The 14822-nt window shown below is 40.4% G+C and overlaps 1 protein-coding gene across 1 annotated transcript; it reads left to right on the top strand.

Moving 5' to 3' along the window:
• Positions 1-1691: 1691 nt before the first annotated feature.
• Positions 1692-14071, top strand: cpa6 (carboxypeptidase A6). Its single transcript, XM_028433249.1, has 11 exons — positions 1692-1847; positions 4392-4467; positions 8158-8282; positions 9337-9451; positions 9840-9941; positions 10013-10117; positions 11767-11877; positions 11993-12083; positions 13293-13495; positions 13617-13701; positions 13826-14071. Exons 1-11 carry the CDS (start codon positions 1732-1734, stop codon positions 14038-14040), a joined length of 1344 nt encoding a protein of 447 aa, XP_028289050.1. The 5' UTR covers positions 1692-1731; the 3' UTR covers positions 14041-14071.
• Positions 14072-14822: the final 751 nt, after the last annotated feature.

Raw genomic sequence — 14822 nt, 5'->3', positions numbered from 1 at the left:
TTATGAAATTTTCCAGTGAAGAGGAGGACTTTTATACATTTAGAGACAGGACATGGTCTGAATCAACCCTTATGTGATCTAACAAAGTGCCCCTCACACAACGTATTCATTATACTTTACAACAAAGAGAAAGTACTGGACTTCTGAGATATGTGATTAGTACACAGTCAGGCTTATGGCCATTGTTTTAATGTTTTTGAGGTGTCAAAGGGTGCTAGAGTCAGGACTTAAACAGGAGAGGATCGAGAAGTTGGCATCAGTGCACACAAGAAATAAATGTATTAAAGATCTTTTGCAGAAATTTTGTTTTGATTTTTTGTTTGTTTTTATCTCATCCATGGTCAAAGGAACTAAATATCCACCTAAAAAGTAGCAGATTGTTCACTGGCATGTTGTGTGGAATCCACAATGTACTGTTGTGTTATTCCCTGAGCTGTCAGGCACCTTGTTATTTGTCTCTTGTGTGACGGTGTGGTGACCAGGAGCCATCTTCAGGGATCTCTCTGGAACTCTTGAGTTCAAATAATAAACACTATGAAGTTATTGACTTACGACTTTCAGCATGACTGCACAGAGACTTTTACTGTATGAAGCCTAGCTCTCACCTCCTTCTGTTGAACATCAATCACATCAATCTCCCTTCTAGCATGATATATCTGTGTTACAGTGATGTAACAGTACCTTCTGATCTCAGAAATAAGCAGATAAAGAGCATTCTACACACAGCTATCATTCATTGTGTCCCATAAACTCTTTGTTTGACCCCATTTCCCTTTTTTGTGTGTACTGACGCCACACCTCTGTACTGTGTCTGTTTAGAGGTGTGTTTGGGGTCTGTTGTACAGTAATCGGTGTAAAACAGGTGGCACACTGTTGACACTGGTGAGAAGTATGTGAAAAATGTGCTGCTGCCATGCAATCACAAAAGGAAAAGGCTGGCGGTTGACTTAGACATTTAATCACTGTGTTGGGTGATAAGTAGAGGATCAAACGGAGGTACGGAACGCCTAGAATAACAGGGAGAGCCATCCACAGCTCCACAGAGAAATTCCTGGTGGAGACAGGCCAAGGCACTGACAGATATGACACTGGCTTCTGGGATACAAAGGTACAAGCACAATGAAAGGAGAACATTTATCAACTTTTTTCACTGATCAGGTCAGGTTTAACTACTATTATGGCTACATGATGTATTTGACTCAATTACACCAAAGCAATGATGTCATGACACAAGGTAAGGACCTGACTCAGATGTGCCTCTTCACGTTTGGGAATGCATTAGTGCGTATTGATAGCGATTTGTTTTACGGCTTTACGCACTAATGTAAAGTTTAAAGAGACACGTCGTTTGCCATTTTGCATCTCGTGGATGTGCACACCCGTTCACACCCCCTGAGCGCACGTTGTGCACTAGGAGACGGATCCTGTTACCAACTTCGCCTACACCGGGCCACGTGACTCAGGCCCTCCTCATTTTAAAACGAGCTGCTGCTACCCTGCAATTCCCTCCAGAGCTTCAAAGAGGTGGTAAATGTTTCCCCCTGTGCCAGCTGACCGACTTTTCGCACCTTTTACTACACCACACGAGAGCGCAGCGCGACACAAAATGCCAGTCCGCTGCTGATGGTGCGCCGCGCAGACACTGCTGTAACTTTCTTCTTTTTTTTCCATTTTTATTAAGTCGGCCCGCATCCTGCGAAGTGTTTTCCGTCTTTGATCTGCTGGCCAAGGATGGCACCGGACCCCAGGAGAGCATTTCGCGCCTCTGTTTTGATGACATGTGTGATAATCTGCAGTAACGTGCTATGTCCCGTCGGTGCCTACCTCTACAACAACCGCTACGCAGGGTGAGTAACGACCCCCTCACCACCACCACCCCATTCATTTCTAGGGCCACTGGGGCTCCTGCTCACGTTTAAGGAGTCACAATCTGCCCGCAGACATTTAGCTGAGACTTGGACAAAGAAAGTCTTTGTGTTCTCCATCGTCTTCACTGATTTGGGACAGATTTCCTGTTGGAGACATAATATAATGTTTTAGTTTACTTTTATCCGTTCCAGGCTGCTCTTGTTGTCTGATGGCGTTTGGATAAGTCTGACATGTTTTGCTGCAGACAGACATCCAGATTACTCGTGATAGGCACAGATGAGGATGAGGATGCTTTTATGTAGTGCAACTTTTCATCATATTTTGATAGATGGCAGCAGCTTCCCTTCCTCTTTATGGAGCCATCTGCTTCTATGTTTTTGTCTAATATTCCTGATATTCTAATGTTATAGTATGCCTAACCAGAATGTCAGCAAACCCCTAGATACTGAAAGCAGCTCAGATTTTCACCTTGGATGTGAAATGTTGGGAGCAATGTTGAACAAGTAGGTGCTTCAGCTGGGTCACTCTGAAGCTGGACCTATACAGTAATTTGTGTAAACATGAAGAAGGCATGTAAAGATATCTGTGGTCTGTTTCAAAGGAGCTTTTGATGTTGTCAGGGGCAGAGTGAGACCACCTCTGGTGGAAACCCCCTGCTCTCTTGTTCTAAACAACATATACTTTGGGTTTATGCTAAAAAAAAGTGCACAACTTCTCAGGTTTGCAACAAAAAAATGCTAATGTGCCACGCAGTGTGTGCACACGATGCGTCCTCATAGAAGATCTGTATGCTGAAAATGGAAAAATGTCGTATGTCAAAACACTCAGCCTCTTGGTTTAAGGGCCAGATCATCTAAAACATAAATTGCTTCCATCCCAGCCAGAGTACTGCTGTGAGAGTCAACAGACTGACAACTTTAAGGGCAGCTTTAGCCTAAAGAGCAGTGCAGACGGGAGATGCAAAGGAAAATGTCTTTGCTAGGCTGATTGTGACAAAAACAGGCTGTCATCTGTGCAGTAAAAAACCCCAAATCATTGACTCTTGAGTAAAAATAAGTGCTGTTACAAGTAAATGGGCCGGCAGTCATTGAAATGAGGGTGGCTGCTCATGTAGAACCGTTTTGTTCCCCCAACCTCAGAATGGCCTGCTGCCACCTTTGTTCATGGGGGCCCAACTTCCTGTGTGACACTGTAAAAACTTGGGAGAGGAAGAGACTCAGTGAAAAAGTGGACACATAGAGAACCTGGCAGATGGGCAGACAGGTGAGGGCCTGGCAAAACAAAGAGAGCCTGTCATTAGGAGAGCGTAATGAATTATTGGCAGCGTGTCAGCTTTAGGCTGTAGCAGTATGTGAGATTCATGATGAGGATGAAGAGAGTCTTTGTTTTGTTGCAGGGCAAATATAAAATATGTGGTTTGCAGATTGAGTGAGAAACACAGTCAAGCTTCTCTGCTTACAGATTTTTGTTTTGATTATCTCCAAGATAAACATAATATGAAGAATAAAAGTGCTGTGTAATGATTTTTTAAAATGAATGATATCTAATTCAATGGCTGTGTTTTCAGTTTTTTTGCTACAGTTGGCTAGTGCGGTCTAAAGCGACACTTTGTGGACCTATAAACAAGGTGATGGAAGATGCTATTAGTCATGTTTAAAGCCAGAAATACTTTCAGAAGCTGTTTATATTAAGATCAAAGAACGTTAAGGGGGGTTGATAGCTGATTTATGCAGCTCTCATTAACATGCAACACAAGTTCAAAGTTTGAAGTCAATAACTTTTGTGTTGTTTCTACTTTGGGTAATTAAAAAATGCACTTAAGTCGCAGACGGGATGCACAATATCAGCCTTTTATCTCATCTACAAGGAGGTTTGGTTGGAAATCGGAAAAGATTATTAGCATCAAAATTAAATAAAGTCTGTAAATAAATAATCAAAATGTGTTATAAGTTGTATTTTAAATTTTCGATCATTTAGGCAATATAAAAGCTTATCATGAATCATCCATATATGATTTTATTAAGCTTAACGTAGAGGAATTTAATTTCTTTATATGTCTTTGACAAACAAAAATATTGTTAATTTCTCCAAGCTGACCAGCAGCTTAAACACATCAGAAATCATTTACAGTTTACACTGATTTGCAGTATAAAATGTGAAACAGCTGCTGCTGCTACTGTATCTGCCGCTGACTCGTTCCAGGTGCTACCTGCAGAGCTGGAAACGATGAAACATAATCCTATAATGATGAGTGTTTGACTGCAGGTTTGACCCTGTCATCTATAGGGCTCTGAAAGAGGAAACACCCATTTCACCCTCTAACGTCTTCTATTATGAGTGTCACATTCAGTCAGCAGCACAAAAGGCAGTTTCATTACGTGACTCCGTGGCCCAGATGTTTTCGACATGATGTGCACGTTGTAATAAATAAACGATCAAAGCCTTGATGCAGTGAGCTTTAATACTGTAAAAAACAAGAAGCCTCTGGGCTCTTTGTAACCTGAGATGTGATGTTTTCACAGTGATCAAGTCTTCAGGATAACTCCAAGGAATGATAAAGAGGTCCAATCAGTAAAGACAATTCTGGGTCATATGAAGGTAGGAATTATACACTCTTCACACTTAACACACACATAATTATTACTTACTACTAATTACTCCATGCCCAACGCATGGAGTAATTACTAATTACTAACTACATTAAAGTAATGATACAAAACTCCTGCATGAAAAATCATGATACAAGAAGTTTAGAAGTAAACATCACTATATGGAGCTGTAAACAGACATCTGTCCTCAGAGGTTAGAAGTAGACAGTTTGTCATAATTGTTCAGTAAGCTGATTTCGTTACCCTCATTAAACTGACTTGTTGGCTGTTCTAAAATGTCACCGTCAGGACTTATTCTGTATGAGATACTGACATACTGTTAGGACACTCGGTAATCACTTCAATAAGAAACCCCGAGAGGGACATAAGTTAAAATACAAAAGCTTTTTTTCCATTATTGAGCTGAGGGCTTGGATGCCTTACAATTTGCAAACTGTATGAACATGTACTTCAAAGATACTAAAATTATAGGGAAGACCCCTGGAGGACAAGAAGGCCTCGCATCTTTTCCCAAAACTCATTTGGAAGTAATTACCCATCAGCAGCAGGAGCATGCGTGACCTTCTTTATACGTTGTTTTAGTTTTAAATGTAAGTGTTATTGGGACTATTCTCCACTCAGCAGCAGTCAACAAACAAAAAGTAGATTATATTGGAGCAAATACACCAGTTTCCCATAAACATATGCTTTAAAAATATTTATTTGACTTCTTTTTCTTGTTATTCTTTATTATTTAATGTAATAATGGGAACAGCAAATAGAAAGCAAAGTTGACTGTCAAAGAAAAATGATACAGGCTTGTAGTTTCCTTGAAGGTTTCCTAGAAAGATCTATTGTCTGGCTTTAATGATAAGAGAAATAAAGACAAAGTTCTGAGACTTATTTGAGTTCATAATTTGCTGAGTAGTTTTTTGACTTATGTGCTTTATATAAAAAGCCTTTATAGCTTCATGTCAGCCGGGAATGGACAAAAGAGGGCAAAAGAGGACGGCGTTGTGGTCAGGATCTGGCCTGAGGGATAGGTATGGAAAGGGCAGTGGACATGGTGCTGCAAGGCCAACCAAGGCGATGGGAGCTACTGTTTGGACAGCTGTGGACATGTGTTGTTAGTAGCTTTAGTCACACTGCCATGCCTCTAGTACCAGAGGCAAAGTTTTGAGGTTCAGGCTGGCATGCTGTACACCACAGAACGAATGCAAGTGAAGCAAGAATTAAGAAACACATTTGTTCAAGTAATAATCAAAATTTGTTCCTATTGTGTTTGGATGTTAATCTGTGAATGCTTTTACATCTGCTGTTCCAAACACCTGGTGGTTGGCATGTCTCTTCATTAATAAATGCTGTGGAGGGGGGCGATGATATGTTTAGCATAGGAGAAGCAAACTGTTTGTAATAAAAGGAAATCAGAAAAAGGTACTCAAGGTTTAATGTAAATCAAAAACTACATTCCTGGGTGCACAATTGACTGAACACTGCTGACAGTTGCGCAGAAATCTTTCTAAACACAGTCACGACACGTTGGATTGTCAGAAAGATTTGACAGAAAGAATCAGAGTTGCCTCTGTAGGGTGGTCTAGGTAGGGTGGGTAGGGTCTTGTGTGGCATCTAATCAGGCTGCCAACTGTCCAGAAAATGCTTTAAGATCTGAGAACAATTTAGAGCAGGGGATCTAGCAAACTTTACTCAGGCTAAGCTGAGCAGAGAGACAGCAAAAATAGTATACACATACAGTATCACATTTCAGGTTGCGTCTTTGATTTTAAATTGTTATCTAGGAAATAAACTATACCTACGAAGACACTGTAATTCTTGAGCGAGACTTGATGAAATAACCTTCCAATAACTCCTCTTAGACAGCACTGTTTGACATTTTTTTGTTTTATATACTTGTTTTTATTAACTTGACACATGAACAATGAGATGCAGCTTCACCTCATCTGCCCTAAAATAACAGCTCTTTTATTGAACTATAACTTTTGTTGTTGTTCATGCCAGTACTACATCAACCAAAGTAACACACATTCACTTATACACACACACACACACACACACACACACATAAACAACCAAAAGATTTATAAAGCAGACAAAGAATGCATCTTTAGGGCTCATAAATACAGCTATAAAATGTTAACTTGAGAAGTTGTATTATCTGATGAGAGATTTTAAAGGGCATTTTAGACATGTGTGTTTTGGATTTGTTCGGCTAACAGAGGAGGAGCAGTACTGAAACATTTGTGGTACTTAACCATTTGGAAATGCCATAAAAGTGCAGTGGTAGACTGGAGTTTATACTCGAGGGCAACACGCATTCCAGCTTGGGTTTTCAACCCCTCTGGCTCCGAAAAAAAAAAGAGTTCAATTAATCTGCTACGCACTCTGTAAACCATTAAACCAACTGACACATTAACAAGCATGTATTTCGAAAAGGTTCATTTGGTCTTCACCTATTTATGAACTATGATAGAATTCTTTTTAGTCTGGCAGACACGTCACGTAACATCATGTGACTTCTGAGGAAGACTGCAGGAAGTAGTCGAAACATGTCAAGGTAAAACACAAGAAACACTGGTCTGACTAAAAAGAATTCTATCATAGTTCATTAACAAGCATGTGTGCCAGGCTGCATGTCTCTTCTCCCATGCAACAAATGAAAGGCAGCTGAGGATGTTCATATATGTCCACAGAAACAGGGACCACTGCATGTAGGTTCCTGCTTAAATAATACATGTTATCCATGTTTATTTAGTTAGCTAGAATGTTTGAGCCCCAGCTATCACAGGCTGATAACGAGCACTGAAAGACAGCATACTTGTTGCTAATATGAGGTCATACAGTTAAGAAAAAAGCTGAGCAGGAGCTGTTAATGGGACACATCAGTGTGTGTTTTGCCCTATTAACCCTGAAGTCATTTACCCCCCTGATTCACCTCATCACTTGTAGTAGGAGACTGGAGGGAACTGTGCATGTCTTACCAAACAAGTTCAACAAAATCACTAAAAGTTGAATGCCTTTTCAAACCTTATGGAAATATGTTTCTGTCAGTTTATTGACCCTAATTGAATGTCATTATAAGAGTCTATGCTTTTTGTTACATGTTAAATGAGCCAACAAGTCACATTAATACATTCCATAATCATAATTCCCTTGCATGATATTAAAAGTATATCTGAGGGGAAAAAAGCAAATTGCATTGATACTTAAATTACAACTGATACAGATTGTATTGGCCTATATCACAGGTATAGTGTTGTATATCATAGCTGCAATATGCCAATGTCAAAACATCATGTTATAGAGCATTATGCAGACAAACTATGCATCACAGCTGAGCAGGTTTCAACCGAGATCTACCCGCATTAGTAGCCCACATGAGATCTGCTTTTGTTTTTTAATTGTTTGTCATATGATATGCGGACCCTACTTTAAGAGGCCCTAGCTGACAGCCCACACCAAACCCAAAAGTGCATAGTGTGGCCTGCAACTAAGTCTCCCAAAAGTGAGGTGCATAAGTGCCTGAGGTTCACATATATTGCCCACATGAGGCCCAATTTGGTGATCTGTTCTCCTTGTTAATATGGTAACTAGCATTTTAAAAGCAGGATTTTTAATACCGAAAGTCTACTAGTATTGTACAAAAAAAGCTTTTTTTAAGCTAATGTTCTCTCTGTTCCTTTAGGTGGACCTTTGGCAACCTAACAGTGCTTCTCTAATCCATCAAAACGCCACAGTGGACGTTCATGTGAAACGTAACGACACACAGGGTTTACATGTGCGTTTAAAGCGGGAACACATTGATTATCAGTAAGTACAGCAACACACTGCTAGTTATCTTACCAGAGTCTCTACTATCTACTCTGACAGACATCTGTTCTCCAAAAGTTGCTGCAATTACCCAGCCTTCCCCACACATGCAGAGCTGGCTGTAGTTTGCATGCAAAAGGCCTGATGCTTCCTCAAAGCTGGGACACACACAGTACATCAGAGCCCCTTTTCTCAATCTGCTCCAAAAAAAGCAGCCCTTTCATCTCTGTGCACCATCCCTCATCAAAATTAATGCTGAAATGATGGAGTTTTATCAAAGCAGCCACAGCCACAGTTAGAACGGCTTCCATTGTCATCTCAGTCCTAAGGGAGAAATTGTAGTTCAGAGGATGACGCCATTTTTTTCCAAGCTTTATTGACAGACTGAAGATTTTGAAGATGGTTTACACTGCAGGGGACATTCTTTTGTAGACGTTTGAGGTTTTCAGGCATCAGTAATTTCATTTTATTATAGGAAATAATCAATGTTTAATGCTATGAGCTATTTATGGATTTAAATGTAGTACTATAGGTCATTGTGTCTGGCTGCAGATGTAGCTGCTATGAAAAAAGGTCTCTTTTAATCTGGGGTGGAAAGTGAAGGAAGATAGGGCTGGATTAGACATCAAATGAGTCTTTCAGCAGATAATGGTGATAATTATAGTTTCGCCTCATTTGCTGTCATTTTTTCTCTCAAAGAGTGCTGATGTGGTAACAGTGGTTTGGATATCAAAAGACATGAGAGTAACAGAGCATAATTGGTGTTCAGAATGAGTAAAGAGCAAATAAGGATTTTTAACTTCATTTAACAACCCACAGTAACACTATGGTCAATTGGCTGTAACAAATCATTTCACAAATTATCAAAAAATGTTTTGTTCTCACCAAATCTGCAGACACAAAAACATGTCATCTCTGGAGGTAAGAGTAAAAAGCTGTTGTCCCATTAACAAGTCCATGACCACATTAACACGTTCCAGTGTGATGCCACGAGTCATACAATGGTTGTCAATCTCCTGCATCATGTTTGTCTCCCTCTCTCCCTTTCACACAGGGTGTTTATCACCAATCTACAGACGGAAATTGAAAAGCAGACAGGATATCGCTCCACTCGCAAGCGGAGGTCAGAGTCTCAGTATGACTACGAGGTTTACCACTCTCTGGAAGAGGTAGATGTGAAGCCCATCATCTACCAACCTATCTGTCATTTTCCGTTGCCGTGCAATCTAATGCAGCCACAAAGTAAACAAACTTCCTCCCCAACGTCCGCTCCCAATACTCCATTCCACATGTGTCGTTCCCACATCCTCATAGTCTCACATGCAGACACACTCATTCTACTTTAGGCATTCACAGATTTGGAGTGTTTATTTTCTCAGGTCCATCAGGCTGCTGGTTCATGAATCTGTCAGACCCTGTGAAGCAGCATGAATACAACACACAGAGATCCTGAGAGCATACACTAATCTTTAGCCCGCTGAGCTTTGTTACTCTTCATCTTTTGTGGATCATTTTTTCTCTCACATTCTCTCTCCTGCCTTATTTTCTGTCTCTAAGATCCAGAGCTGGATGTTTGAGATGAACCGAACCCACCCTGACCTGGTCAACATGTTCTCTATTGGGAAGTCATATGAAGGAAGACCACTTTATGTGCTTCAGGTAGGATAGGAAGCATGAGGTACACACACTAATACCACTCCCTTAAGCTAACAGTGTTTGTGTCCTGCCAGCTAGGAAAGAGAAGTCGTCCCCAGAAGAATGCTGTGTGGATCGACTGCGGCGTTCATGCCAGAGAATGGATAGGACCTGCCTTCTGTCAGTGGTTTGTCAAAGAGGTAGTCTGGTTTTATAGTCTGCAGATTTTAATATTGCTGAAAGAGGCATGCAGCAAGCAATCTGTGATATGTGTGCTCTTAAACAAAACATCTGTCCACTTGTCATGCACAGTTATGCGAATACGTAAGAGTTTTGGAAATAGCCCAGACATTTACGCAAGTTCCATCACACCCTCAAAGTCTTAGTTAGAACTCTCTAAAAGGGAGGACGGTACCAGACCAGAGCCAGACATTAACTGCAAGAACATTTAATGGCTTGTTTTATATAACTTAGATGCCAGATGAATGGCATTGGCAGCACAAAGAGTGTCTGGAAGTTAAGAAAATTAAAGAAAAGATGGTCTATAAATTTAATTCAATGCGCTAAGGCTGACTTTAAACAATTCTTCTAGTCAGACATGTCAACAAAGTGATGTAGTGTGGAGGAGAAAATAGTTGTTTGTACATGTGCCAGCAAAAAGTAGCACATGTATGTGAGAGATTACTGAACCATATCATTCACAGTTTAATTATAAGCAACAGGGACCTATAGCATAGTTTTCTGTAAAGCAGGTACAGACTCAGGGACTGCTGAAATGCCTTCGGTAAGCTATGCTATGAGTCCAGTTGACTCCAAACTCTTGGATATACCATGACCTGGATGAATGAGACACCATTTACAGTCTTTCTGTTTTAAACAGTGTCTAGTAGAGTTTTATGTCATTGTTTCCTCCACCTCTGCAGGTGCTGGAGTATTGGCTAGGAGCTGTTCCTCATAGGTGCCCCTTTAGTTCCAGCAGTCAGTAACATGCAGCTGGAGTTAGTCTCATGTTTCCACTGTGTGGGTGAAAACACCTTTTGATGACTCAGGAAGCACTTAATCAAGAGGCTCTTACACACTACCCAATTCAAACTGGACCTATTCTTGCTCTTCACCCCCCGAGTTCTTCATTCCTCAACATTTTCCTTTCCTGTACTCCCTGGAGGTCTCGATTAACAAGACACACCCTGTTTCTTTGGGCACTGTCCTGCAGTTGGCTCGTTTTAATGAGCATCCAGCCACTCAGAAAAGTACCAGCCGCTTCTGGTCTCTTTGCAGCTTCTTGTTTGCTAAGACACTCTATGACCTCTGTCAGCTTCCTTAGCACCCGGTCATGTCGACACCTGTAATGACCTGAGCAACAGTGAAGTGTTGCAGCCACCTGGGCTTGGAGTTCTCTTGTGAAGCCCCAGTAAATTCTACAGATTAGAAATAAGAGGGAAGCAGACTTCACCAAATGTCATTATATGGGAGTCCACTAGGAGATTCATCAAAGAAGGAGGGATTGAAAAGACAAACAGCAGCAGGAAATCAGAAACAGACAGCTGGCTTTTAACAGCTATAAAAGATGCTTAAATATATGAACTGAAACAGATTTGCTGTAGTAACTGAAGGAGGCCACTGGAGGTCAGGGTCCCATCTTTGTTCAAGGCTTAAGCACATTAACCTTTGGCTGAGTCTGCTTAAGGAGCAGCTATTAGCCCAGTGCCTTCAATCCTCATTTGTAGTATTAGATGTGCATACATAGCATAATAGCAATGACATGTGACTGAAATATCAGCTACAATGAATCTACAGTAGATTTCTTTCATTACTAAGAAATATACCACATAATGTGTTGTAATTACAGGCCATCAACTCATACCAGTATGACTCTGTGATGACACGACTGCTTAACCAGCTCAATTTCTATGTCATGCCTGTCTTAAATGTGGATGGATATCGTTTCAGCTGGACCACGGTACTGTAGGTCTTTCACATGCACCTTTTTATTTATTACTTTTTACATTGTCCTTCCTTATTTTGTGGCTTAACACTGGTAACAAATGATTTATTGTTATTATTTTTTTCTGTAGGATCGGTTCTGGAGGAAGACACGATCCAAAAATCACAAGTTCCACTGCAGAGGAGTGGACGCTAATAGAAACTGGAAAGTAAAATGGTGTGGTGAGTTCATTAACACTGGACCTGCTCTGAGCTGAATCTCACATACATGCACACAAGCACACAACACAACAAGTCACTCGCTGCACTCCCTAGCCTTTTTTCTGCCTGGCTGTGGATAATGTTATCTGTGTGTAGTGACAACAATATGTGTATCTAGTAGGTGGTGGGTTCTGTTGAATCATTATCGCTCCAGGAGGGCTCTGCAAAGATTGTTGTGATGCACACAGACAGAGATGTAATGTGAGAGGAGAAGCAGATTGGAGTACGGTATATGTGCTGTTGCTCAGACACATTACCATCTCTGCATATGATGAACAGGGAACCCGGTCTCAGCAAGGACACATCCTTGACAGTACATGCAACAATTGAGAGGCAGTGGTGTTTGACTACTCTGTGCAACAATAACAACAAAACTACCTCCTAGTGTTTGTATGCATTCATCAACTGATTATGTTGCAGTTTAAGTCCTTGATCGTCTAGACTCTTATAATACATGCAATGAATGAATCAATAGAAGATTATGAGGTCTAATGAAGTTCACCTTTGACCTTTTGGACATAAAATATTTTGTCTGATTATTTGTGAAAGGTTGTGATGATTTGTGTTTAATTTTTTAGTTCTGGCTAAAATTGTGTTTTGAGAAGTCACAGAGTAAACTGACTAACAAAAACAGTTTTTTTTGTTGCCCCCCAAAAACATAAATGGAAAAAAAGTACCTCTAAATTACACTTAATACTGACAATGAGATACAGCATTAGGAGTTTATTTGAATTACATGAATGCAACGACCAAAGACGTCGACTGCTTTTCACTATTTGTCAGCCAAAAGTAATTATAACTAACTTGTTTTTCTCTGCATGATCATGACAGTGAATAATTCAACGTATTTGCGAATTATTTCACAGCCGTATTGCCTTTAGCTTCTGATAGCCTTGTCATAATTTAGCCGTGGTGACTTGCTGTAAATTGGTGGCTGTAGTCGTTTTCTCCTCAGCAATAATGCTTCTTATCGCTCTACACTTCCTGCTTGGTCACTGCTGCTGGATTGGCTCCAGAATGTGCATCACAGTGCTCAAACTCTTTCACATATAGTTTTGAAGATCTAACAGAAATATGATCAAAATAATCTGATTAGTTTGTCCATGTGTGTCAGCCAAAGCATCATGGTGTGACTGGATGATAAGGGCACTGCTCTCTTTTCTTCCTCAGAGGAGGGTGCCTCCTCTCATCCCTGTGATGACACCTATTGCGGCCCCTTCCCTGAATCTGAACCTGAAGTCAAGGCTGTTGCCAAGTTTCTACGCAAGCACAAGAAGCACATGAAAGCATACATATCCATCCATGCCTATGCACAAATGCTGCTTTACCCATATTCCTACAAGTACGCCACCATTCCCAACTTCAGCTGTGTGGTAAGGCAATAATAGACAAAACCTGCATGATGCATAACATGATATTTAATCCATTAACACTAATAATAAATCCTGTTTTAAAGCAATATATAGAACACAACCTTGTACTTTCACTTTCCAGGAGTCAGCAGCTCATAATGCAGTGACAGCCTTGTATTCTGCTTATGGGGTGAGATACAGATACGGACCTGCCTCCACAACTCTGTGTGAGTTTACAAAGTGAAGTAGGATTGACAATTTCTCATTATGTCCAATTAGTCCTTATTCACATAAAATTGGAAAGTGAAATTTAAGTTTTCTGCTGATGCAAGTTCATCATCATTTTTCCAGATGTGAGCTCGGGCAGCTCTATCGACTGGGCTTACAGGAACGGGATCCCCTACACGTTTGCGTTTGAGTTGAGGGACACGGGACACTTTGGTTTCCTCCTGCCCGAATCGCTAATTAATCCGACCTGCACCGAGACCATGAGAGCTGTGAAAGCAATCGCATCAGGTCTGCTGAAGAAGTGTAAGACAGACAGGAACAGATTTCCATATATATGAATGCAGCCTTCCATGAATGGAGCTACTAATCTTAACGCCTCATATTCCTCTGAGATCTCATATTCCTCTCGGGTGTTATCAGGTGAAGGGCAGAGAAGCATGAATTTGCTTTTTGTTTTTTTTGGAGGATGTTTACTTTATTTTCTGTTTCAGATAAGAGCTGATGGTGGTGGCTTTCTTGTGTCACAAAAAAGGGTCAGACCAGCCTGTTTACATAGAGATTACATGCAGTATCAGAGACCACGCTGTGTGGTCCATACAAACCCGGTGTCCTGAGCTTTGTTTATGTTAGAAATAATGCAGTTTTTTTACAGTAAACGGTGATCATGTGAGCACTTGTCATGATACAACAGCACTTTTTAATGTAAAAAACACCAAATATTTTAATGTCTTCCTACATGTGTGATTATTAATCAACTCTTTGATGAATATACTGCAAATTTAACCAAGTTTTTGTTTCTGATTTATTTTGATGTTAATCTTACCAAGTGCCAGATTAGATTTTAGATTTGTAGCATGTTGAGGCCTTTATAACTGCAAACTGTGTTGGTGTACATAATATGCTATCACCTGGAATCCCCTTGATTTGGACGGTACTAAAATTTGGGTGACCTGTCACTTTAGTATATAGTGTCATTACTCAGGTATGGATAGATGACAGTGTCAGAGATGTTTACTTGTGACAGGTCAAGTGCTTGATGTAATATTTTTAAAAAATGTATCATGTCTTATTAGAATAAATGTTTTATAACACAGTATATAGTTTGTTGTTGGCTTCTTGA

Source organism: Parambassis ranga, chromosome 20 (assembly GCF_900634625.1).
Source record: "Parambassis ranga chromosome 20, fParRan2.1, whole genome shotgun sequence".
Lineage (NCBI taxonomy): Eukaryota > Metazoa > Chordata > Actinopteri > Ambassidae > Parambassis > Parambassis ranga.
Note: the sequence above shows the minus strand (reverse complement) of the source record. Positions and strands in the feature narration are given on the sequence as shown.